At 49.2% G+C, this 20,450-nt stretch overlaps 1 protein-coding gene across 2 annotated transcripts in view; it reads left to right on the top strand.

Moving 5' to 3' along the window:
- The window catches only part of ralgps2 (Ral GEF with PH domain and SH3 binding motif 2), a 95,461-nt gene that overhangs the window by 7,976 nt on the left and 67,035 nt on the right, over positions 1–20,450 (top strand). For both annotated transcript variants that reach the window (XM_012839540.3, XM_012839541.3), the window contains exons 2-5: positions 16,360–16,461; positions 17,499–17,632; positions 18,024–18,131; positions 19,640–19,690. In XM_012839540.3, coding sequence (XP_012694994.1) covers positions 17,573–17,632; positions 18,024–18,131; positions 19,640–19,690 — 219 coding nt within the window. In that variant the 5' untranslated portion in view covers positions 16,360–16,461; positions 17,499–17,572. The remainder of the gene's footprint in view (positions 1–16,359; positions 16,462–17,498; positions 17,633–18,023; positions 18,132–19,639; positions 19,691–20,450) is intronic.

Here is a 20,450-nt window from a genome sequence, read left to right on the forward strand (position 1 = left end):
ATTTTGCTGTTGCTTTTTTCGCTGCAGAGTCTTTGTATGTGGAGCACAATATTTGCACATGAGCCCTGGCAGCCTTGTCTGTCCCTGTGTGTGTGTGTGTGCGCGCCTGTGTGTGTGTGTGTGTGTGTGTGTGTGTGTGTGTGTGTGTGTGCGCGCCTGTGTGTGTGTGTCTCTGTGTGCGTGCACTAGTTGGGGCTTACAGTCCGTTCATCTCTTTAAAAAGCCTCCCGTAGAGTGATGTCTGCCTGAAAGGCTGCTGGAGACATCCAGACATCCACAGACGAGCGCACAGCCAGACCACCCGCACCCAGACGCCAGCAGTCCAAACCCTCCTTCACTTCATTTCTCTCTCTCTTCCTCTGTCTCTCTCTCTCTTTTTCCTCGCTCCACTGCACTTGCCTGATCAGTCCATCCACAACTCCTGCATTCAGAGAGCGGAGGAGCTCTGACCGTATCCCTGGCCCAACTGCAACGTCCTATTTTTCCTCTCACAGGCCACAGGACATATTTAGTCCCTGTTTGTGGTTCCGGAAGTTCCACAATTTTATTACCCAGCCACTCTCAAACAGCCAGTCATAGTCATCTACTGTTAGTCCATTACAGAGGATTAGCAGCCATCATTGTCATTCTCTCAGAGATAACTTGGATCTTCCCACCTCCCTGTCTCTCTCCCCCGTCTTCCTCGCCCTCCTCCTCCTCTGTGTGTGCGAAGGGATGGGTGGGGTAGGACAAGCCTGAGGGGGTATTTGGGGGCAGTAGGGTGGAGGTAGTTAATAACGCTCGTGATATCAATGCTCCCAGCCTCTTTGGAACTTTCTGTGCTTGTCTTTGTGTGAAGATGAGGGGGAAAGCCTCCGGCAGCTGTTTGGAGTGTGTATGTTCACACACACGCACACGCGCGCGCTCTCATGCACATGCACACACACAGCCAGAACAATGTCTCGCCTATTTTTAGTGGATAGAGACGACTGTTAGGAAGGCGGAGAGAGCATCCTGTCTGTGCTTGTCACGCACTATGGGGGAGAGTGAAAGAGACAAGCTCTAAAAGTCTGTGTGTGTAATCGTGCACGCTTGCGAGTGAATTTTAGGTGTGTGTGCAATCGTGCACGCTTGTGAGTGAATTGTAGCTGTGGTTGTGTGCAATTGTGCATGCTTGCAAGTGAATTTTAGGTGTGTGTTAGTGTGTGCACGCGCTTCCAGCTGTTTTAGGCGCCTGTGTTTTGGAGCATTAGGTCTGCCTGTGGAGTGTTTGGCCCTCTGTGGGAACAGGGGGATTTGAGAAGGGTGTGAGGGGCTGTCTTGGGGAGCGAGCAAAAGAGGGGGGAGAGTGGGTTATGGAATGATGGAGGGAGAGAGGAATAGATTGGGAGTGGAGGAGTGGGTTATGGAATGATAACGGGAGCGAGGGATAGATTGGGAGTGGAGGAGTTGGAGATTGAAGAGGGGGCAGGGTTGGGTGGAGGGGATAGTGGACTGTTGAACATATACAGCTGTTGTTGCTCTTTTCCTAGACAGTGGAGAGAATCTGCCATCTCTCTCTCGCTCTCTCCCCCCCATCTCTCCATTCTGTACATTAATGCACACAGTCCTCCCACCCTCTCTCTCTCTCCCTCTCATACACACGCTCACAAAAGGACATTGTTCTGTGAACTGTCAGACAGTTGGGAGAACAAAGAGCTCGAGATTGAAAATGACTTAAATCAGCGGAGGGCTCAGACTGCCTTCACACCGAGAAGAAAAGCCAGCAGAGTGTGTGTGTGTGTGTGTGTGTGTGTGTGTGTGGTGTGAGGAGTCGGTTTGCTGACATTCATTTATTTTGTGTGAGTGTTTGTATTTCATCATAAGTTCCCCTTTTTTTTCTTTTGTTTTAATTTTGAGATCCTCTTGCGTTCAGTTGTTTGTGTGCACACACACGTTTCAAGTTGCCTTTCCCCTGGTGACCTTTGCTGAAAGCAAACAGATTCAAAACTTCAGGCTCTGGATCCACCCTCACACACCCTCATAGAGGCACTTCCTACGCTCCCAGCAGGGTGTGACACTGTGTGTGTGTGTGTGTGTGTGTGTGTGTGTGTGTGTGTGTGAGATTGACTGTACAGGGCCTCCCTCACCTGTTCTGGATGTCCTGTTGGCAGCTGTGCCTCAGCCTGGATTCTGAGTGGTTGAACACGGCAGTTGTTTAGGGCTTCGCTTGGCCCTGGTCAGCATGTTTGTAACCCTGTTTATGCATTATTCAATTATCCGCCGCCAGGTTGGACCGTTTTGTGGTGGTGTGTTGTGTACTGTTTCTGCCGCTCTCATTTGGCCTGCTTTGCACTGCTTAGTTGGCCTTGTTTGGCCCCCGAGTACAGTGTTGTTGTCGTGTGTGTGTGTGTGTGTGTGTGTGTCTGGTGTGTCTGAGGTGGTAATTGGGCGTGTTATCTGTGGGCCCTCCAGAGACCAGCCGCTCTGTGAGTCAGTCAACCGCGGAGAGATGAAGAGATGAGGTAGAGGACGAGGGAGCGCGAGCGAGAGCGAGAGCAAGAGCAAGAGCAAGAGAGAGGGTGGAGGTCTCATGAGGGCTCAGAGAATTTGAATCCCTCCCACGCCCAGGACGCCCCCACCGGGCCTCCCAGCTCCACAACAGCCGTTCCAGTGCAGCCACACATTACACAGGCTCAGCGAATCAGATGCACAGGGTCCAAACTAAACAGCCCCTAAACAGTTTTGAAACTCTTATAGAAGAATGCAGCTACTGGTATCTGACAGAGTGAAAGAGGTGCAGGATTTGGGGGACGAGAAGAGACATCGAAAGACAATTCTAGCTGCTCGTCCCCTGCAAAGGAAGCTAGACTAGAGCTAGAATGCTAGAAGCTAGAAAGAGTGTTTGTGCGTCTGTCTCTCTCTGTGTGTGTGTGTGTGTGTTGTGTTTCTGTGTGTCTCAGTGTCTGTGTTTCGTTAAGCTGCTATCTGCCTGCAGGCTTGTCTCAGAAAGAGAGAGTGCTGGCCTGAGTCCATGTCCACAGATGAGCACACAAAAGCACAGGGGTCAGAGTGTGGTCCTCTGCCTGTCATCTTGCTCCATGTGGAGAGATTTGTGATTACACTTTAAAAGCCAGCTCTCCTTTCACGCTATGTACTAGTAAGCTCTGTGGATGTTCAACTCTAATCAGTCAGTGTGAAGTACTGTGTGTGTGTTTGTGTGTGTGTGTGTGTGTGTGTGTGTGTGTGTCTGTGCACATTCCCTTAGAGAGTGTGCTGCCTTCTGATATGATGGCGTGTAGTACAACTGTTTTGTACTTGCTGACAGATTCCCTCAGAGCTGTGTGTGTGTGTTAGTCATGACTTTAATCCTTATAGAATGTGGGATGGAACAAACAGGCCTCCCCGGGCCCTCCTGTGAAAACGGCCATTGTCAGGCCAACAAGGCTCTTACAGGGGTGCAGCTGTATGCCTCAACATGCTCTGTGTGTGTGTGTGCGCGTGCATGTCCCGTCTCTGGCTTTAGTATTTATTTTGCATGAGAGCTTGCATGTGTGTGTGGGTGTGTATCTGCTTTTGTTTAGCGTGTGTATGTCTGTGCCTGCATACTGTCAGGCTGCAGCATGTCGCTCTGTCTCACCTCAAGCCCTCCGGGTCCAACTGGCACCTTCACTGGGGAACGAGAGATCAAGAGAGAGAGAGGGCGAGACTATCAGGGAGGAAGAGAGAAGAGAGAATAATGCGTTCTCTCCTGATAGAGTTTGAGTCTACCCATGTGGAACAGCTGCAGTCAGGAGACTGGGCAGGAGACCATTGGTGAGATTTGATTCAGGGTTACGTTGGCAGTGAGCTGTGAGGCGTCGGGGTGACTGCAGAGTCGGAGAAGAAAGGGGGAGAGATGGAGGAGTGAAAAGAGGAGCGTGGGTGGTTATCGTTTCCTTTTTTTTTGAGAGAGAGAGGAGTGGGTGGTTGCCGTTTCCTTTATTTGTCAAACCTTCCTTCCTTCCTTCGTTTTGTTGCGTCCTATCCCCTCGCTCTGATAAAAAAAATGTAAAGGAAACGAGGAAGCATTGCACCAAGGATGGAAGGATCAAGGACGGACCTACATGAGAAATGAGATGTGCTGCTCACTCACACATACTTTTTAAAATATGGCAATTACTGATGACACAACAGCATCCCCTTCTGTGAGCCTTAACGGACCTGCCATTAACAAAAACATAAATTGTACTGTATGTAATTATCATCGGAAAGGCAACAAATAAGCTTTAGGGTTGTTACAATGATTTGTACCTACATTGGCACAGGCCTACATTTAATTTAATTATTCAGCATCATTATTCATTATTATTTCAAATGCGAACATCAAAATTGCCTCCATAAACTAGGGTAAATGTGTTTACATGAATTCCAACAGTACAGTACAGTACAAGTTATTAAAGTGCAAAAGAAAGACGTGATTGCACACCAGCATTTTTCATATAAACCGACCTTTTAAAAACAGTATGTTCGAAAGGAAAGCTTAAATTACTTTAAACAAACTCTGAATTGAAATAGGCACTTTATGTCGAAATCTGTGGAAATTGCAGACAATATTGACCAAGAGGAACTAAAGAGGATTCTCAGTTAACAAGGTGTGATATTTTGCTGTTCTCATGACGTGGTATGAATGTATTTGTTTAAAAAAAGAAACATGATTCTATAGGCAGCACAATCATCAATGTTTTGTTATAGGTGGCATATTCAACGATAATTCAAGCATATGAAGATCTTTTCTTGGTTTGATGGAGGGGGAATTTTCACATCACACATTCTGTCTTTGCCAATAGACTCAAAAAGTTCCCGTCACCCCTTGTAACCAAAGACACGAGGCCCATCAGTAAGAAGACTTCCGTGAGAGATTGTATTTCCTCGCTCATCTGTCCTCACGCCTCGCCTCCTCTGGCAGCCATTAGAGAAACGAGACATGTATCCTTCATGACATCACCCTTCAAATGATTTCCTGGGCACTAGCCACCGGAGGACCGTGGAATCAGGACAGAAGACGTATGCCAATAAAGTTATGGGATGCACCTATGGCTGGGGGGGAGGGCAGGGTGTGATGGGATTTGAGGGTCCTGAGTCACACGCTCTCACTCAGACGTGTCACACCACCCCGGTCTTGTGATCCTCTCACAGCGCGGCGCTTTGGTGCGCTCCGAGGAAAGAAAGAAAGAGGGAGAGCGAAAAAAAAGAAACGCCTTTGAGCCAGCCAGCTGAGAACAACGGGCGTGATCCCACGCGGATCAGCTCTGCGGCGACAAGCTGAGGCTTCGCCGCCTCTGATGAGTCACCTCCGACGCTGCTTCGCACGGAACGCCGGGAAAGATGAAAACGGCCACTTAAGATCGTTTTATCACTGTCGGTCTAGAAAAACAAACACTCAAACACTGTTTCAAACTGTAGTCTCTCAGTGGGCAGAGATGTCCTCATGGTTGGGCTTCTTGTTCTGCAACACTTACTCTGCCTTGTGCTCGTGACTCAAAAGCCATGCTAAAGAAGCTATCTGTAGCATGAGGCTCCTCAGTAAGGCTTGCCTCAGATGTTGGGCTGTAAGGGAAATACTGGTCAGACGTGTGAGTTTATTGGTCAGGGCTGTTGGTTTGTAAGAACAGCTGATCTTGGACCAGCTGGGTTCATTTGTCTGTCAGGACAATCACAGCATGTCCTGCCATGAACCTATTAACAGATTGGCCAGTTCAGTCCAGTCAATAGCATTGATCACCAATCCTGCTTCTAATCAGTGGCATGTGTGTGTGTGTGTGTGTGTGTGTGTGTGTGTGTGTGTGTGTGTGTGTGTGTGTGTGTGTGTGTGTGTGTGTGTGTGTGTGTGTGTGTGTGCACAACCATGTATAGTGATGAGTTTGTCTGTGAGAAGGCTGTGTTTGGACTTTTACATTATGTCTACTTTAAGTGTATTTGAGTTTTGTATTGCTGAATCCAAATGCTGTCTGTGTGTGTGTGGCTGTTATCCTCACAAGATGCCTATGGCTCATCTGATGTTATTACATGAGTCGACCTTTAGCCTTTCTCTTGCCTCATGATGTTCTGCGAGTTCTGAAGAATGCACCGTCTGGGGTGAAATCCTCTTGTAGAGGCGGGGCTTTCCTTCCAAAACCCACCCAGAGCGTGCCGAGTGCACCAGAGGGAGGTCTGCTCACGCCGAGGGTGTCTGTCTGCTGTTGTTGTGCGTTCAGAGTGATGCAACAGGGGTCACATAATCTCCTCTGGCCTGTGTGTAAATTAGAGTCGGAATATAAAAAAAACTGAAGACCAAAGTTCCATCCAGAGCACAAGGCATCCACGTCTGGCCCGGTTTGGTTGATGTTGTGCTGCTTATCGTGTGTGTGTGTTGAAGTTTAAAGTGTGGTTTCTACCCACAATGTTGTTATCTGTTGCGGTGCATTCCGTGGATGAGAGATGTGTCTGCTGGGCTGTTTGCTTTCGAGGACGTAGCTATGATAAAAAACGCTGTAGCGGAAGTGATAAACATCTCGCCTGTTTCCTTTAGTGAGCCAAAGCGGTGACAAAGTGTGTGTGTGTGTTCCAGTTATTATTGCTGAAATCCTCTTCCTTATTGCTGTTTAGTGACCACCACAGCAATCATCGCCTTAGGCCGAAGTGTTGTTGCCTTTTCCGAGCCAAACCCCCCTCTCTTCCTGCTGCCTTTCCTGCCGGCTGCTTTCACCTAATGGGAACAATTCAAGAAGCTAGGGAATATGGCATTCATTGTCTGTGTAAACAATCCCAGCCAAGAAGGCATTTATGGAGCGGAAGGAGTCGGGAAGAATAAAAGTAGGAGGAAAGGCTAAGAATAAAAAGGGAACGAAGAGGGGAAAAAAAAAAGAGATGAGCATGGGGGAGGGATTATGGAGGAAGAAAGGATGGGACTGAAAAACATGAGGGTGAACGAGGAGATGGGGGGGGAGAGGAGGCAGTGGGGGTGTTGACGGGTGAGGATGGACTGCAGAAGAGAAGAGAGAAGGAGGAGATTTAGGAGAGCAGAGGGGCAGTGAGGCCTGGGCTGTGACTGGTGGCTGTCGGCCAGGCAGGCAGGCGGGCGGGCGGGCGGGCGGGCGGGCGGGCGGGCGGGCGGGCTGGCGTGTCCGTCCGTCCCCAGAGGGCCCTAAATCAGTGCAGGGCCGCGTGGCACACCAGAGCAGCCTGCTGCCCTCAGTCTACGCTATTACTCCTGCCACTGCCCACTGACCCGCCAGCCTCCTATTCATCCTTCTCCCTCTCCTCCTACTTTTCTTTCTCTTTCCCCTCTCTTTCTCTTCTCTCGCTCTCCCTCTTAGTTGCTTTTTCCTTTTCTGCCTGTCTGACACCTTTTTGAAGTGTTTTCCCAGTGTGTGTCTAGCCTCCTCTGTCCCTCTCTCTCTCTCTGCGCCACCATCTGTCTCTCGCCCTTCTTCCTTTCCTCTCTCCTCACCTTTCTAACCCCCCCCCCCCCTCTCTGTTAGTCCAATGTCCTCTATCTCTTTAAAAGCTTACAGTCACTCACAAGGTTGCTGGTGATTTTACACCCTTTTCCTCCTCACTACAGTAATTGCATGTGCAGGCCATCTTTTCCAAGCAAGACATTGTGCTCAGGGTCATAGTGAAACGCTGTTGCTTATGTCGGGACATTTCCGCCGTCAGCAAAGCCAGATGAGTGGAGCCCATTGCCAGCTGAACATGTGTGATGCGGTCATGCTAGACTGCCCTGTGGTGTTGTGTGGCTGTTGAGGGCCATTCTGTTGCTCCCAGCTGCTGCTCCAGTCTCCTGCTTCAGCCCCTGCTACCGTCTTTCTCTCTCTCTCTCTCTCTCTCTCTTCCCCTCCCCCCCCCCCCCCCCCCCCCCCCCTCAACACCAACCCCCCCTCGTTCTGTCATTAGCAGGTGGCTGTGGCAGCTGACCCCTGATCAGTCATTTAGGGAGCGCTGCTGCAGAGGACATGGCCACAGCAGGTGTGTGCAGCCAGGCTCATCAGCAGTCCACACAGGTGGAGCTCAGACACTGGGGAGGAGAGGAACGTGTGTGTGCACACCCATATGGAGTGTGTGTGTGTGTGTGTGTGTGTGTGTGTGTGTGTGTGTGTGTGTGTGTGTGTGTGTGTACATGCATGCATGTGTGAAAAGTACTCTCAGATGTGTGCTTATACACTTGTGTGAACGTTTTCGTTTTATCACTAAAAGACAGCGGCACACACACACACACACACACACCACCTGCGGCTTCCTGCTCTTTGGGCTCCATTTGTCAGATTCCGCTGCTCCTAATCAGTCCCTGGCAGCCTGGTGTGCTGTGACCTTGGCTTTTTATAGCTAGCACTCTCTTGCTCCATCTCTCTCTCACTCACTCTCACACGCTCACACTCTCTCTCTCATATGCTCTCCCTCTCTCACACACTCACACACACACTCTGTCTGTCGCTCTCTGGTCATCAATTGAACAGACGGCCTCTCCTTTCCTCTCCTCACCCCAGGTTCTGCTGGACAGCCTCTTCACTCCACCCCAAAGCTTCCCCCCAGAGGCAGCAGTCCTCAGCAGCTGCCCCCGGAGGCTGGAGTCTCCAGTCCAGACCACATGAAAGACCATATTAGCCCACCACCACCCCCCCCCCCCCCCCAGTCCCTGGGCCCAGGTCCTCCTGCTCTGCTAGAGCTCCTACTCTAAAGCTGCCCTGGCCATGAACCTGAGGGGGGGGGGGGGTTAGTAAGGAAATGAGTGTTGTCCTCTCATCCCTACACCCCCTTTGACTCTCCACTAGCCTGCGGTGGGGAGGCTGCATTTCCTGTGCTGTCCTTGGAACGCGCCGTGCCGGAATGAGACTCCAGTCCCCCCAACCTCCCACTACCCCTCCCACCCCAGTCTCGCTTCTGAAGGCAAAACGGCCGGCCGTCGCCAGGCAACGTAGGAGACGGGAGCCAGGCGTGATTGTGTGTCTGTGTGTTGCTTGTGTGTGTGTTGCTGTGAGTGCACGCAGACAGAGGATGAGGGGGAGAGCGACAGAGCGAGTGAGTTGGGCGACTGAGTCGGGGTTTTGTCTCTGCTGTGTGACGGTGATCTGCAGCTTTGGGGATTCATGATGATGAGGGGGGCAGTGAGTTGTAGCAGGCTCTGATGTGAGGGGTTTTATACGAGCTCCAAAGCAATGAAGGCAGTCTGGACAGACTCAAGGTCCCACACAGATCCTGTTTATACACTGCTCGGCCTCGCGCTTCCTGTTAATGCGCACACACACACACACACATACACACACACACACACACACAAATTCACTTACTCTGTCGGCCTGGAGAACACTGTCATATGCAGCAGTGCTTGGATACAGACATAATTCCATGCTCTACATCTAGGCAGACACACCCTGACCACACACACACACTAGAGAGATACACACTGACACACACACTAGAGAAAGACACACTGACACACACACTAGAGAGACACACTGACACACACACTAGAGAGAGACACACTGACACACACACTAGAGAGAGACACACTGACACACACACTAGATACACAAAGACAAGCATACAGTGACACTTGCACTCATTCATAGGCATCACAGTCAGTTATACCCTGGCATATACACCCAATCTCATGCACGTATCCAAACACGTGCAGACATGCACACTAACACAGTCCACACACACACACACCCACACCCACACCCAGTGCCCTTTTTATGCCTGTGCTCAAACACACACACACACACACACACACACACACACACACACACACACGTGTCCCAATACAGACATACACATTAATTACTATGTAATCCTGCCTAATCCTTTCTAATACATTAAAATGGTATTTGGACATAACGTGAAATGGAGCGACTGCAGATTTGAAATGTCTAAATGGTGTGTTAGTGGTGCGTCAGACTAAGCTATGTTTGGCCAGTCTGCCCGCGGTGCTGGACGGACACTGTCATGTTAAAGAGCTGCTCACAGATCAGTGTTTTCTTCGGAGCACAGTCGATGCTGAAGTGACATTCTATTCACGTCATAAGGTCCCCCTACTGAGTTGTCACTGCTAGCCGCCTTCAAGCCTTCATCACTTTATAAGGTCTGGCTTCGGTCTGCTCCTCTTCCTCTTCCTCTTCCTCTGGCTTTTCTCACTCCTTTCAGCCAAGTGAAATGATGGTCCGTTTTCTCGTCTGTTGACAAAGTAACTCTTTTTTTTTTCTGTTCTTCATTCAGATGAATAGTGCTGGAGGCGCATGCTGTTAGGGGAGAATGAGCGAGTGACTGGCTGACTGTGTGTGTGTTTATGTGTGTTTGTAAATCTTGTGGAGGACATTGTTAGGGACGAAGAATGCGTATCGAATTCCCCAGGAGGAGAATTCATCAGCTTAATCATCTCTCTCTTGGCAGCTGAAGGCAGCCACACACACACGCACACTTACCTTCACACATACACACACACACACACACACACACACACACACACACACACACACACACACGCACACACACACACGCACACTTACCTTCACACACACACACACTTACTTTCACACAGCCAAATGGGGTCCTATTCACTTTAACCTGCTGTGGGAACATGTATCGACCTGTGCCTGTCCAGAGCCTGGTCTCTCTCTCCCTATGTGTGTGTGTGTGTGTGTGTGTGTCTATCGATCTGCTTACCCTTGCAATCCAACCTGCTGATGCAGGCACCATGGTGTGCTATTAAGAATACAATGTGTTTGTGTGTCTGTGTGTTTGTTTGTGTTCATGTGTTCTATCATTCAAACTACTGTGACAGTGGCAGACCAGTTGTTTTGTGCATGTTAAGCATGGTTGTTGAGGTGTGTTTTTGTGTGTGTGTGTGTGTGTGTGTGTGTGTGTGTGTGTGTGTGTGTGTGTGTGTGTGTTTACATGTTGCATTGATTTGTATTGACTGCACTTCAGTGACTCTTCAGTTCACACTTTCAGGTTACCTTTCTGTAAAGGTCAAACACATCAATTCAAAGTCAACCCAACTTAAAAAAAAAAAAAAAACAGCCATTACATCCAGCAGCCATTAACTGACCAGTAATGACAAGGCCTGCTGGGCAGTGTCACCACCGCACCGATCACACTCCTCTGCTTTGCTCTGTCCAGCATCTCCATCACAGCGCTCCACTGACACGGAACTGAACCACAAACGCGTTGCTGATCAGGCCCTGTTCCTGCTGCACCGCGGTGGCCCGCTTCACACTTCCTCAAGCTCTGGCCTGTGCTGTATGGAGACCTGCGCACTTGCTGTGGCAACCCTTAGCCTGCATCACAGCTGCTGAACCACAGGATGCATTGAGCAAAGGGCCTTTGTGTTAACTGGAATTAGTGCTACCACCGGGTTCAAGCACATAGATCCTATGGCGTTTTGGCTGCACTGTACGTGTGTGTGTGTGTGTGTGTGTGTGTGTGTGTGTGTGTGTGTGTGTGTGTGTGTGTGTGTGTGTGTGTGTGTGTGTGTGTGTGTGTGTGTGTGTGTGTGTGTGTGTGTGTGTGTGTGTGTGTGTGTGTGTGTGTGTGTGTGTGTGTGTCTGAGAGAGGACGTGAACACTAACCTGAGTGCACGGTGGTGAGCAGTAGTGTTGTGTAATGAGGACAAGTGTTAAGCCTCTAAATAAACCAGTGCTTGAGATTACGATGCACTTGGGGGGGGGGGGGGGGGTTGTGTGTGTGTGTGTCGTGCATTCGTTTGGGTCAAGCAAGGACATGCAAACAATCCTGCTCTGTTACCAGAGGGTAGTGTTTACACACTCCAACGCTGACAAACAGCAGCAATGCTGTTTTAATGATGCCTCTCTCATTGACGTTGATGGTGTGATTTCCCTCTTATCGAGCCTGGCCGCCTGCAGTGAGCGCTGTAATTGGCTAACCCTGTTTAAGAGGCCACGTGCTCAAGATGGCAGAGGGTCACCTGACGATGAGAAGGTTGTGCCAGGCATGGGGCGGGGCGGGGCTGGGCAGGGCAGTGGTGGTCTGTACTGGGTAGGTAGAGGAATCGAGCGCTGGCATTGGCTCGTGCCCCTAACTGGTGGCAGATGCAGTGCCATCAGACGCAATGCTATCTTCTGGCCATCTGTGACCGGACGAGAATGCCCGCCGCGCTGCCCCATGTCTGTCTGGCACCATTTAAACTGGGATGGCAGTGCCCAAGGCCTCCCTTTCCTTTCCTCTCCTCTCCTCTCTGTCTTTCTCTGTGTGTTTGGCTGCTGCCTCAACCTTCTGTTTCGTTGCAGATTGTACAGTCTTGAGAGAGTGTTATTCCATCTCTCTCTCTCGCACTCGTTCGCATGTTCTCCCTCACTCTCTCTCTCTCCTCCTCTTATCTCTTCATCTCTCTATCTCTCCCACTCCCTTCCTCCATCTCTCTCTTATCTCTACATCTCTCTCCCTCCTCCTAGTCATTTTCACAGACTCACAAAAAAACTCTGAAATAGAGCTGTTTTGCCAGTTACAGACAGCCTTTCTCTCTTTCCGTCATATGACCCTCCCTCTCCCCTTCTCCACCACTCCTTCCTTCATCCAACACTCTCTCTCTCTCACACATGTGCACACACACACACACACACACTCTCTCACACTCTCTCCCATAAAAAAGAAGCAGGTGACCTCATTTTTTCCATTTCAGCGGCTGTCTCTCACCGCTGGTCCGTCTCCCTTGGGGACTCTCAGCAGACAGGTTGCTGCGCTGGCCGCAGGGGGGAGCGAGTGATGAGCGGGGAGGAGGGAGAGAAAGGGAGAGATGAAGGATGAGTGAACGGCGGGGATGACAGCAGCAGAGGAACGTGTTGCCATGTGCAGAGAGGGACTCAGAAGAGCGTTCTGTAAACACACGGCTCACACACACACTGCTTGAGGATTGTGTAACAACCCGGGAAAGACACACACGCGCGCACACACACACACACACACACACAGTCATTTGTATGTCGACATGTACGCACATATGGTCTGCACACTGACTTGATATTTGTGTTGAAAAGAAGTTGCGTGTCATGGATTGCACACAGCCTTTAAGAGCAAACTGTGGAGAAAGAGAGAGAGAGATAGAGAGAGAGAGGGGAAGTGGAAGAAGACGAAGACAAGAGGCTCCCATCCCAGCACAGTCATTCTTTTTGTTTCACTTCCTCTGCAACAGGTCCCAACAGGAGACTTCTTCCCACCCTTCCACCACTCCTTCGCCACCCCCTCCATCCATCCCCTCATCTGTCCGCCCTCCTGCACTCATTCGCCTCTGTGTTCGTTACTACCAGTCTACCAGCTCCCTCTCTCCCTCTCGCTCACTCCCTCTCTTGCTTTCTCTCTCGCTCCCTTTCTCTCTGTTTTTCTCTCTCTCTCTTTGTCTTTCACACACTCGTACACAAATGTAGAGACAAACAGACACCCTCACACATACAAACAAACTTACACCCTCACACATACAGACAATAAACAAACGTGGTTGTTTGTGTAGCAGAGCTCGCAAACAACACACGTCAGGCCAAAGTTCTTCGCTCGTATGAACAGAACACACTCCAGGCAACATTCCTCTGGTTACACACACACACACACACACACACACACACACACACACACACATACATAGGCAACACAAACACACACAGGCCCATCAGGCGAGCATTCCTCAGAGTGCAGAAACACACACTCTCACACACACACATAGATTACAGAGTCTTGAAGTAAATCTCCCCCAAAGGGCCCCTGTGCATCCATGACGATGACCTGGAGAGTGGATAGATAAAAAGAAGGATGGAAAAAGAGAAGCTTTATTAAATCCAAAGGAGATTGAGGAAATCCACTCATGTCAGATGTGACGCTTGGAAGGCTTCCGCTTTTGGAGTCACGGATGTCTTCTTTTTGTTTGTTGTTGTTTCGGTCTGAGACTTTCTCACGGGGGGGCGTTTGTGAGAAGGACAAACAGTGTCCACCCCCCCCCCCCCCCGGTCATTAGCCCAGTGTGCTCAGGGCTCTCGGTAAACTCCTGGGCTGTGGAGATGTGGGAAGAGCCCTGTAGCCTGATCCCTGTGGGCAGGAGGACGGGGAAACTGGAGAGGAGCCTGACTGGGAAACCATCCTCCCGGGTGTGTAGTGGGCTTCCCCGTAGCCGCGTGCGTGCGTGCGTGCGTGCGTGCGTGCGTGTGTGTGTGTGTCTGTGAGAGGGGTAGACAGAGGCAGCGCAAGAAAAAAAAATTGCGATTCTTTTCTCTCGGTGGTGAAGTAGTCCAAAGGCACCTCTTTCACGGTTAAATTGCCATTAAGTTAGACCATTAGCCTGCTCACGTCACCCAGCTATTTGCTTGCATGAAAGACCATAACCAGGCACACACTCCTGTTGCCTGCCTGCCAGCCAGTCAGTCAGGGATTGAACTGAATAGGCCCATCCACATTCTATGCATGGATGTGTCTCTGTAGAACCATTTTCCACCAACAAGACTTCAGGATGCATTTCATTTATTTATTTTATTTTATTTTTTTTCCCGTCTTTTGTTTTGGAAGAGTGCTCAAGCACACTCATCACCATGGCAATCCCATGGAAACCAGACGGCGAGTGATTGTGAAAGGCCGTATTGGAGGGCCCACACGAACACACAGGACCAGCTGTGGGCTTGTCAGGTCGGCCGGCCGGCAGGCAGGCCAGGCGCTGCTCCTGCTGTTACACCAGCGGTGAGAGTGCTCAGAAACAAAAGGTGAAAGCACTAGACCAGCCATAATCCACTCTAGACCACAACACACTTCTGCTCGGAGCTGCCTGCTTTGGCCTGCTGTGAAGGGAGAGGGAGATGGGTTTTGCCTAGAGCAGTAATGGGGGCTGATCCGTTTACCATTAAGGTTGGCGCATGCAAGCTGTAGGTCCTCTGGTACCATTCTTACCCTCTTGGAGAGCAGGAATGTCAGAAATAAAATGAGTAGTAATTAAATTAAAGGTGACTCCAGAGACCGTGTGGGCAGAGTTTGAGAGGGGGGTGAAAGGAGTGTTGAGTGAGTGATGTTTCTGTGTCTGGCTTATTCTTTTCTCAAACATCTGCTCTCCTGTTATCAAATGGGAAATGGAGGGTTGGGTTCACATTTTCTTTCTAACCATGTTTGGGTTTTATGGCATTTTTGTCTTGGTTCTCCAGTGGACTACATTTAAGGGGCTTTTAATTTTATCTTTTGGTTTATAGTAGTCTCTTTCTACCAGCCCTAAATCAGGCACGGTTGGGAATTCCCAGAAGGCTGTCTGCTGCCCTTGCTGGCTGTGTGCTGCCTTCTCCCAAGTGACTCTCATGTGACCCTGGCCTTAGACCGAGTGACCCCTGTGCAGGGTCGCGCCTGAAACCTCTCCCCCTCTCACACACACGCTGACACCCTCTCACACACTTAAGTCACATACTGACATTCTTTCTTGTCTTTTTATGGCCCACTTACTTAGTCACGTACGTGCTGCACAACACCTGAAACTCTAAAGTTCTATTTGCTTAAAGAAGTAACTATTGTTTTCTCAGCTGAAGGCATGAAACTGCAACAAAATCGTTTAAAAAGATGAAAAATGTCTTGTATCATTTTGGCAAGTAACCATATAATAAGCAGGATAATGTATAGTCCGGCGGTTCTTATGAATCTCTTTCTCACTGTCTCTGACACACACACACACACACACACACACACACACACACACACACACACACACACACACACACACACACACACACTCTCTCTCTCACTCTCTGTCACATTTGAACCCACACACTCATTCTGTCTCTCTGGTCCACACACACACTAACACATGCTCACAAATGCTCCCTCACATACAAGAGCTCCTTTGTCACATTGGCAGTGGCTGTAATCAATCCTCTCCAGTTACATTTTTCACCCCACCACTTCCAACAGCTGATTTTGGAGCAGTCATTCCTGTGCCAGTGCTAAACTTAAGCACTTAATACTTAATACGAAAAGAGGCCCTGCATCATCATTTAAGGCAGTGTATAGACTCGTTTTTGGGATTGTCCCTTTTGCATCCTCTGTACTCAGCTGCTGAGAGTGTTAACAAAGGTCTGACTCCCCCTTGTGGTGAACATTGCTCAGTGTTTGCAGCCCTGGATGTGTCTCTTCCTTAAGCAAGAAAAAATCTCATTTGTTTTGCTATGGTCAAAATGCCATTGAGACGTGTCCCATGGTGGTATTAATTACCATTGATTTGGAGTTAAGCAGTCTGTGTAGCTAAGCTGGCTCGGATGCTTTCATGTGTATATGTTCTGGCTTGGATTGTGTTTGTATAATTCTCATATTTGTAAGTGCAGCTTGATAAAATGTGTTAATTGTCTGTATATTGAAGGGACAGTGTTAATGCTCCGAGTACTCATCTTTCTGCCCTCTCTGTCTCCCTCTCAGGTGCTGACGGACGTCTGGCCGGTGGAAGCACAGAGATCAGTACTTCAGAGGAGAGCAGGTCTTGCACATGCTCAGTCACGATGCTCATCTGACCCACGGCAGGTAAGTGGGCACTAGAGGACAGGAGTAGGTGCTTCTCACCCAGGATGTTGTGAAAGAGGTGTGTGTGTGTGTGTGTGTGTGTGTGTGTGTGTGTGTGTGTGTGTGTGTGTGTGGGTCTGATGTGGGAGAGTCTGGTTTGCATGTTGACTGAATACGGTATTGGGTTCAATGGCAGAATGATGCATGCCTGGAGTTATTAACAATGTGTAGAGGTGTGTGTGTGTGAGCACGTGTGTGAGGGGGTTTAATTAGGATTACAGATCGGCTGAGACTTAGAGCTGCACTGAGTCGACTGAGCACCTGTTTACTATTACACACACACACACACACACACACACACACACACCTGTCTCCATGAGCCCACTTGCATTTGTAGACATTCTTACAAACATAGATTAATTTTCCCAGCTCTGTGTGTGTGAGTGAGAGAGAAATAGAGATTCCACACTGCTTTTACGTCACTCTGGTAGGTGACCTCAGGCCACCCTTACCCTACTTTGTAAGGTAAAGGAAATACTCCATTAGTATTGCCAGAGAGAGAGGAACACACACACTCACTCACACACACACACACACACACACACACACACACACACACACTCACACACTCTTTATGCCAGAATACAAGCTTAAACTGCTGAGCCCCTTCTGCTCCGCTCTCTGCAGCCAAATCAGTTTTTGGATTGCAGTATTGGGTGAGTGAGTGATGCACAACACCCTTTGTGTGCCTAGACCTGTGTGTGTGTGTGTGTGTGTGTGTGTGTGTGTGTGTGTGTGTGTGTGTGTGTGTGTGTGTGTACCTGTGTGTCCTGGTGTGTTTGCGTGTTTTACAGATCTGACGCTAATCTGAAGTGGTTGCATCACCAAACAGTCTGCAGGGCTGTCCTGTGTCTGATCTGACCCCTGCCCAGAGCTGTTGTTGAATGAAGCCTGTAATCCACTATTTGTCCTGGGCGTGCCACTCTGTCTCTGGCCTTGTAGTGGCCTCACTCTCCCACTAACTCCGCTCGTGTGTGTGTGTGTGTGTGTCCTTGCAGATTGCCTGGCAGGCAAAGCTGATCTCAGTTAGAACCATGAAGAGACTCCTTCGCTAGAGACGGATGGTTCGGGAATGATGGATGTCCCCAATGGCCAATCAAATGTCTCTGCTTCTGCTATCACGGCCTCCGAGGTAAATGAAAACCCACCACCCTTTAGTCAAGACCTTACAAGACCTTCGCTTCATGCAGGATAGCTGAAAACACTCAATTTCCCATAATCCACCTCATTCATTAGTAAAGTAGAGATGGATCAGTCTTAATTATATGTTATATGTTATGTTATAATAACATTATGGATGTGAATAGAAAGATGTCCAATGCAGAGAGACTAGACTAGGTTAAATGGAATTCTGTGTTTCTGTCTCCTGCTGTCATTGCCTTGTCAGATCCAGTCAGATGGAGTAAAGTCTGTGCTGTGCTGTCTGACACTCTGTGTGCTCTTTTCATCCCTCTCTCTCCTTTCCCATCCATTCATCCCTCCATCCCACCCTCCCTGCGTGTCTGTCTCACTCCCTGTTGTAGAAGAGCTGCAGCTTGGAGTCCCTGAGTGACAAGGGCTCCTCGGAGCTGAAGAAGAGCTTTGACGCGGTCGTCTTTGACGTGCTGAAGGTCACTCCCGAGGAATATGCTGTAAGAGCAAAATCTCCCCTCAGTCTGTCTGTGTTAGAGTGTGTGTTTTGTATGTGGGTGTCACCTGTGTGCATTGTTATGTTGAGTTTTCACGTATATATTGTTTTGCCTTTTTGTGTGTGTGTGTGTGTGTGTGTGTGTGTGTGTGTGTGTGTGTGTGTGTGTGTGGTGTGTGTGTGTGTGTGTGTGTGTGTGTGTGTGTTGTGTGTGTGTGTGTGTGTGTGTGTGTGTGTGTGTGTGTGTGTGTGTGTGATCTGCTTCATGTCGTCTTCAACTTTTCCTTTCTGATTGTGAGAGTGTGATTCTGAAGTCTTAGACTTCTATCCCCTGAGAAGTGTAGGAAGTGCAGCCAAGGGAGAGGGAGGGAGAGAGAGAGAGAGGGAGGGAGGGGGAGGGAGAGGGAGAGGGAGAGGGAGGGGGAGGGAGAGGGAGAGACGAGGAGAGACGAGGAGAAATGGGTCAGATGTTTGTTGCGCAATAATTAATGGTTGTTGGCAGGAAGTCATGCGGGTGTTAATTTCCTGTGACATTTAAATTAAACATATTGGAAAAAGAGCCTCCGTCAAACCTTACGCTGCACCCAGGTATCTGAAACCCCTCGATTAAAACTCGCCCTGACAAGTTTCCGTTTGTAGGAGGAAAAATATATACTATCAAAACTGCCAGACTGAAGGGTCCTCGTTGGCTGACGAGTTATTTCCACAGTTCTCATTTCCCCTTCCTCGTCCTCGCGGGGTTAGGTCTAGACACCTGGGCAGGAGAGGAGCGTTCCTTAGCTTCTCAGACCGCCATGTCCTGTGGTGGTGAGTTACAAGCAGTTTTCCAGGATCTTGGTAGATTTGTGAGACTTCACTAAGTCGTCTCTGGAAAGGCTTAGATCCCTGACGTTCTTTGCTACAGGTTCCCCTCTCTCCGGCAAGAATGCGTTTATACTGGCGGGTTTAGCAGTAGGGCTGCAGTGAAGTTTGCTGTTTAAACACCCGTTGTGTCGCCAAAACTGAATTATATTGTTTAAACCTTCCACCACTAGAGGGCAGCCTTCTCCCATTGTGCACTTCTCTCAGTCCTGGCTCCACAGGGCAGATCTGCTCTCCCTTTCCCCATCCGTGAGGGCTTGCGTGTGGGTTGCAGTATGTCTGAGGCTTCCCTGACTTATTTATGATCCACCCAGTAACCCACATTTCTCCCTAAAGAGAACAGGATAGCAGAGACTACCTTATCTATTTTTTAACGGCTTCTGTCTCCCTGTCTCTCTCTCTCTCTTTCGCTCTCTCTCTCATTCGCTCACATAAACGCGCATACACACACACACACACAAACATTCAGTGAGGGAAAGTGATGCACACATGGATGCGTGCTGTTTTTCCAGCAGTGAAACATGTGCAGGGGTTTGTTCACACGTAGACAGCTCACTGAATTCTCATAGCATAAATGCACAAACGATTACCAAATCAGAAACTAACTCTGTGAAAGATGGCCCTGAGTTTGGTTTTCTGCTGTCTTTCCAGGGCCAGATCACCCTCATGGACACGCCGGTCTTCCAAGCCATCCTGCCAGAGGTAAGACGCCCACCGTTCAGCAGGGGGCGCTATGTCCTCAGCTTTACTCTGAGATCGTTGAGGTTTTGTGAGTGTGTGTTTTGTGAGTGTGTGTGTGTGTGTGTGTGTTTTGTGTATGACTGTGGCTCTAAAAAAACAAAAACACCTCCCCAATCACTCTTTAGACCTAAATTGACATTTTCCTGCTTCAGAGGAATGATCAGTGAAATGTATCATTGATCAGTGAACGATCCCTTAATGAGTAGGTGATGCCTTGCGTTTCATCAATGTTTCACCACGTGTTGTAATGTGGACTCAGAAAAGAAAGTGTGTGTGTGTGTGTGTGTGTGTGTGTGTGTGTGTGTGTGTGTGTGTGTGTGTGTGTGTGTGTGTGTATTTGAGTGGACATACAAATGGTAATTTATTGACTTGTAACTAATAAGCAGGCGTCCCATGAGAGTGCCTGCGCTACCCTGTGATGCTCTTCTTCAGCAGCTCTTCATTTTAAGCGGTGCAGCTCCCCGCCGCTCCAACTGCCACAGAAGTACAAAGTGCTTGTTAACAGACAGGCAGCACTTTGAAGTCTCACTACAGTTTGATCAACCCTTATTATGTTGCCTCTTCTGCCTTTTATAAGATTTGAGTGATGTGCAGGGGTAGGCGCCCACTGGGTACGGTGACAACTCTGATCAGTGGAGCCCTTTGATCTCAGAAATGTAGTGAACGTGTGTAAACACACTGCTAGTCTCTCACACACTCTTAAGAGCGTGCTCCTAATGAT

Source organism: Clupea harengus, chromosome 10 (genome assembly GCF_900700415.2).
Source record: "Clupea harengus chromosome 10, Ch_v2.0.2, whole genome shotgun sequence".
Classification (NCBI taxonomy): domain Eukaryota; kingdom Metazoa; phylum Chordata; class Actinopteri; order Clupeiformes; family Clupeidae; genus Clupea; species Clupea harengus.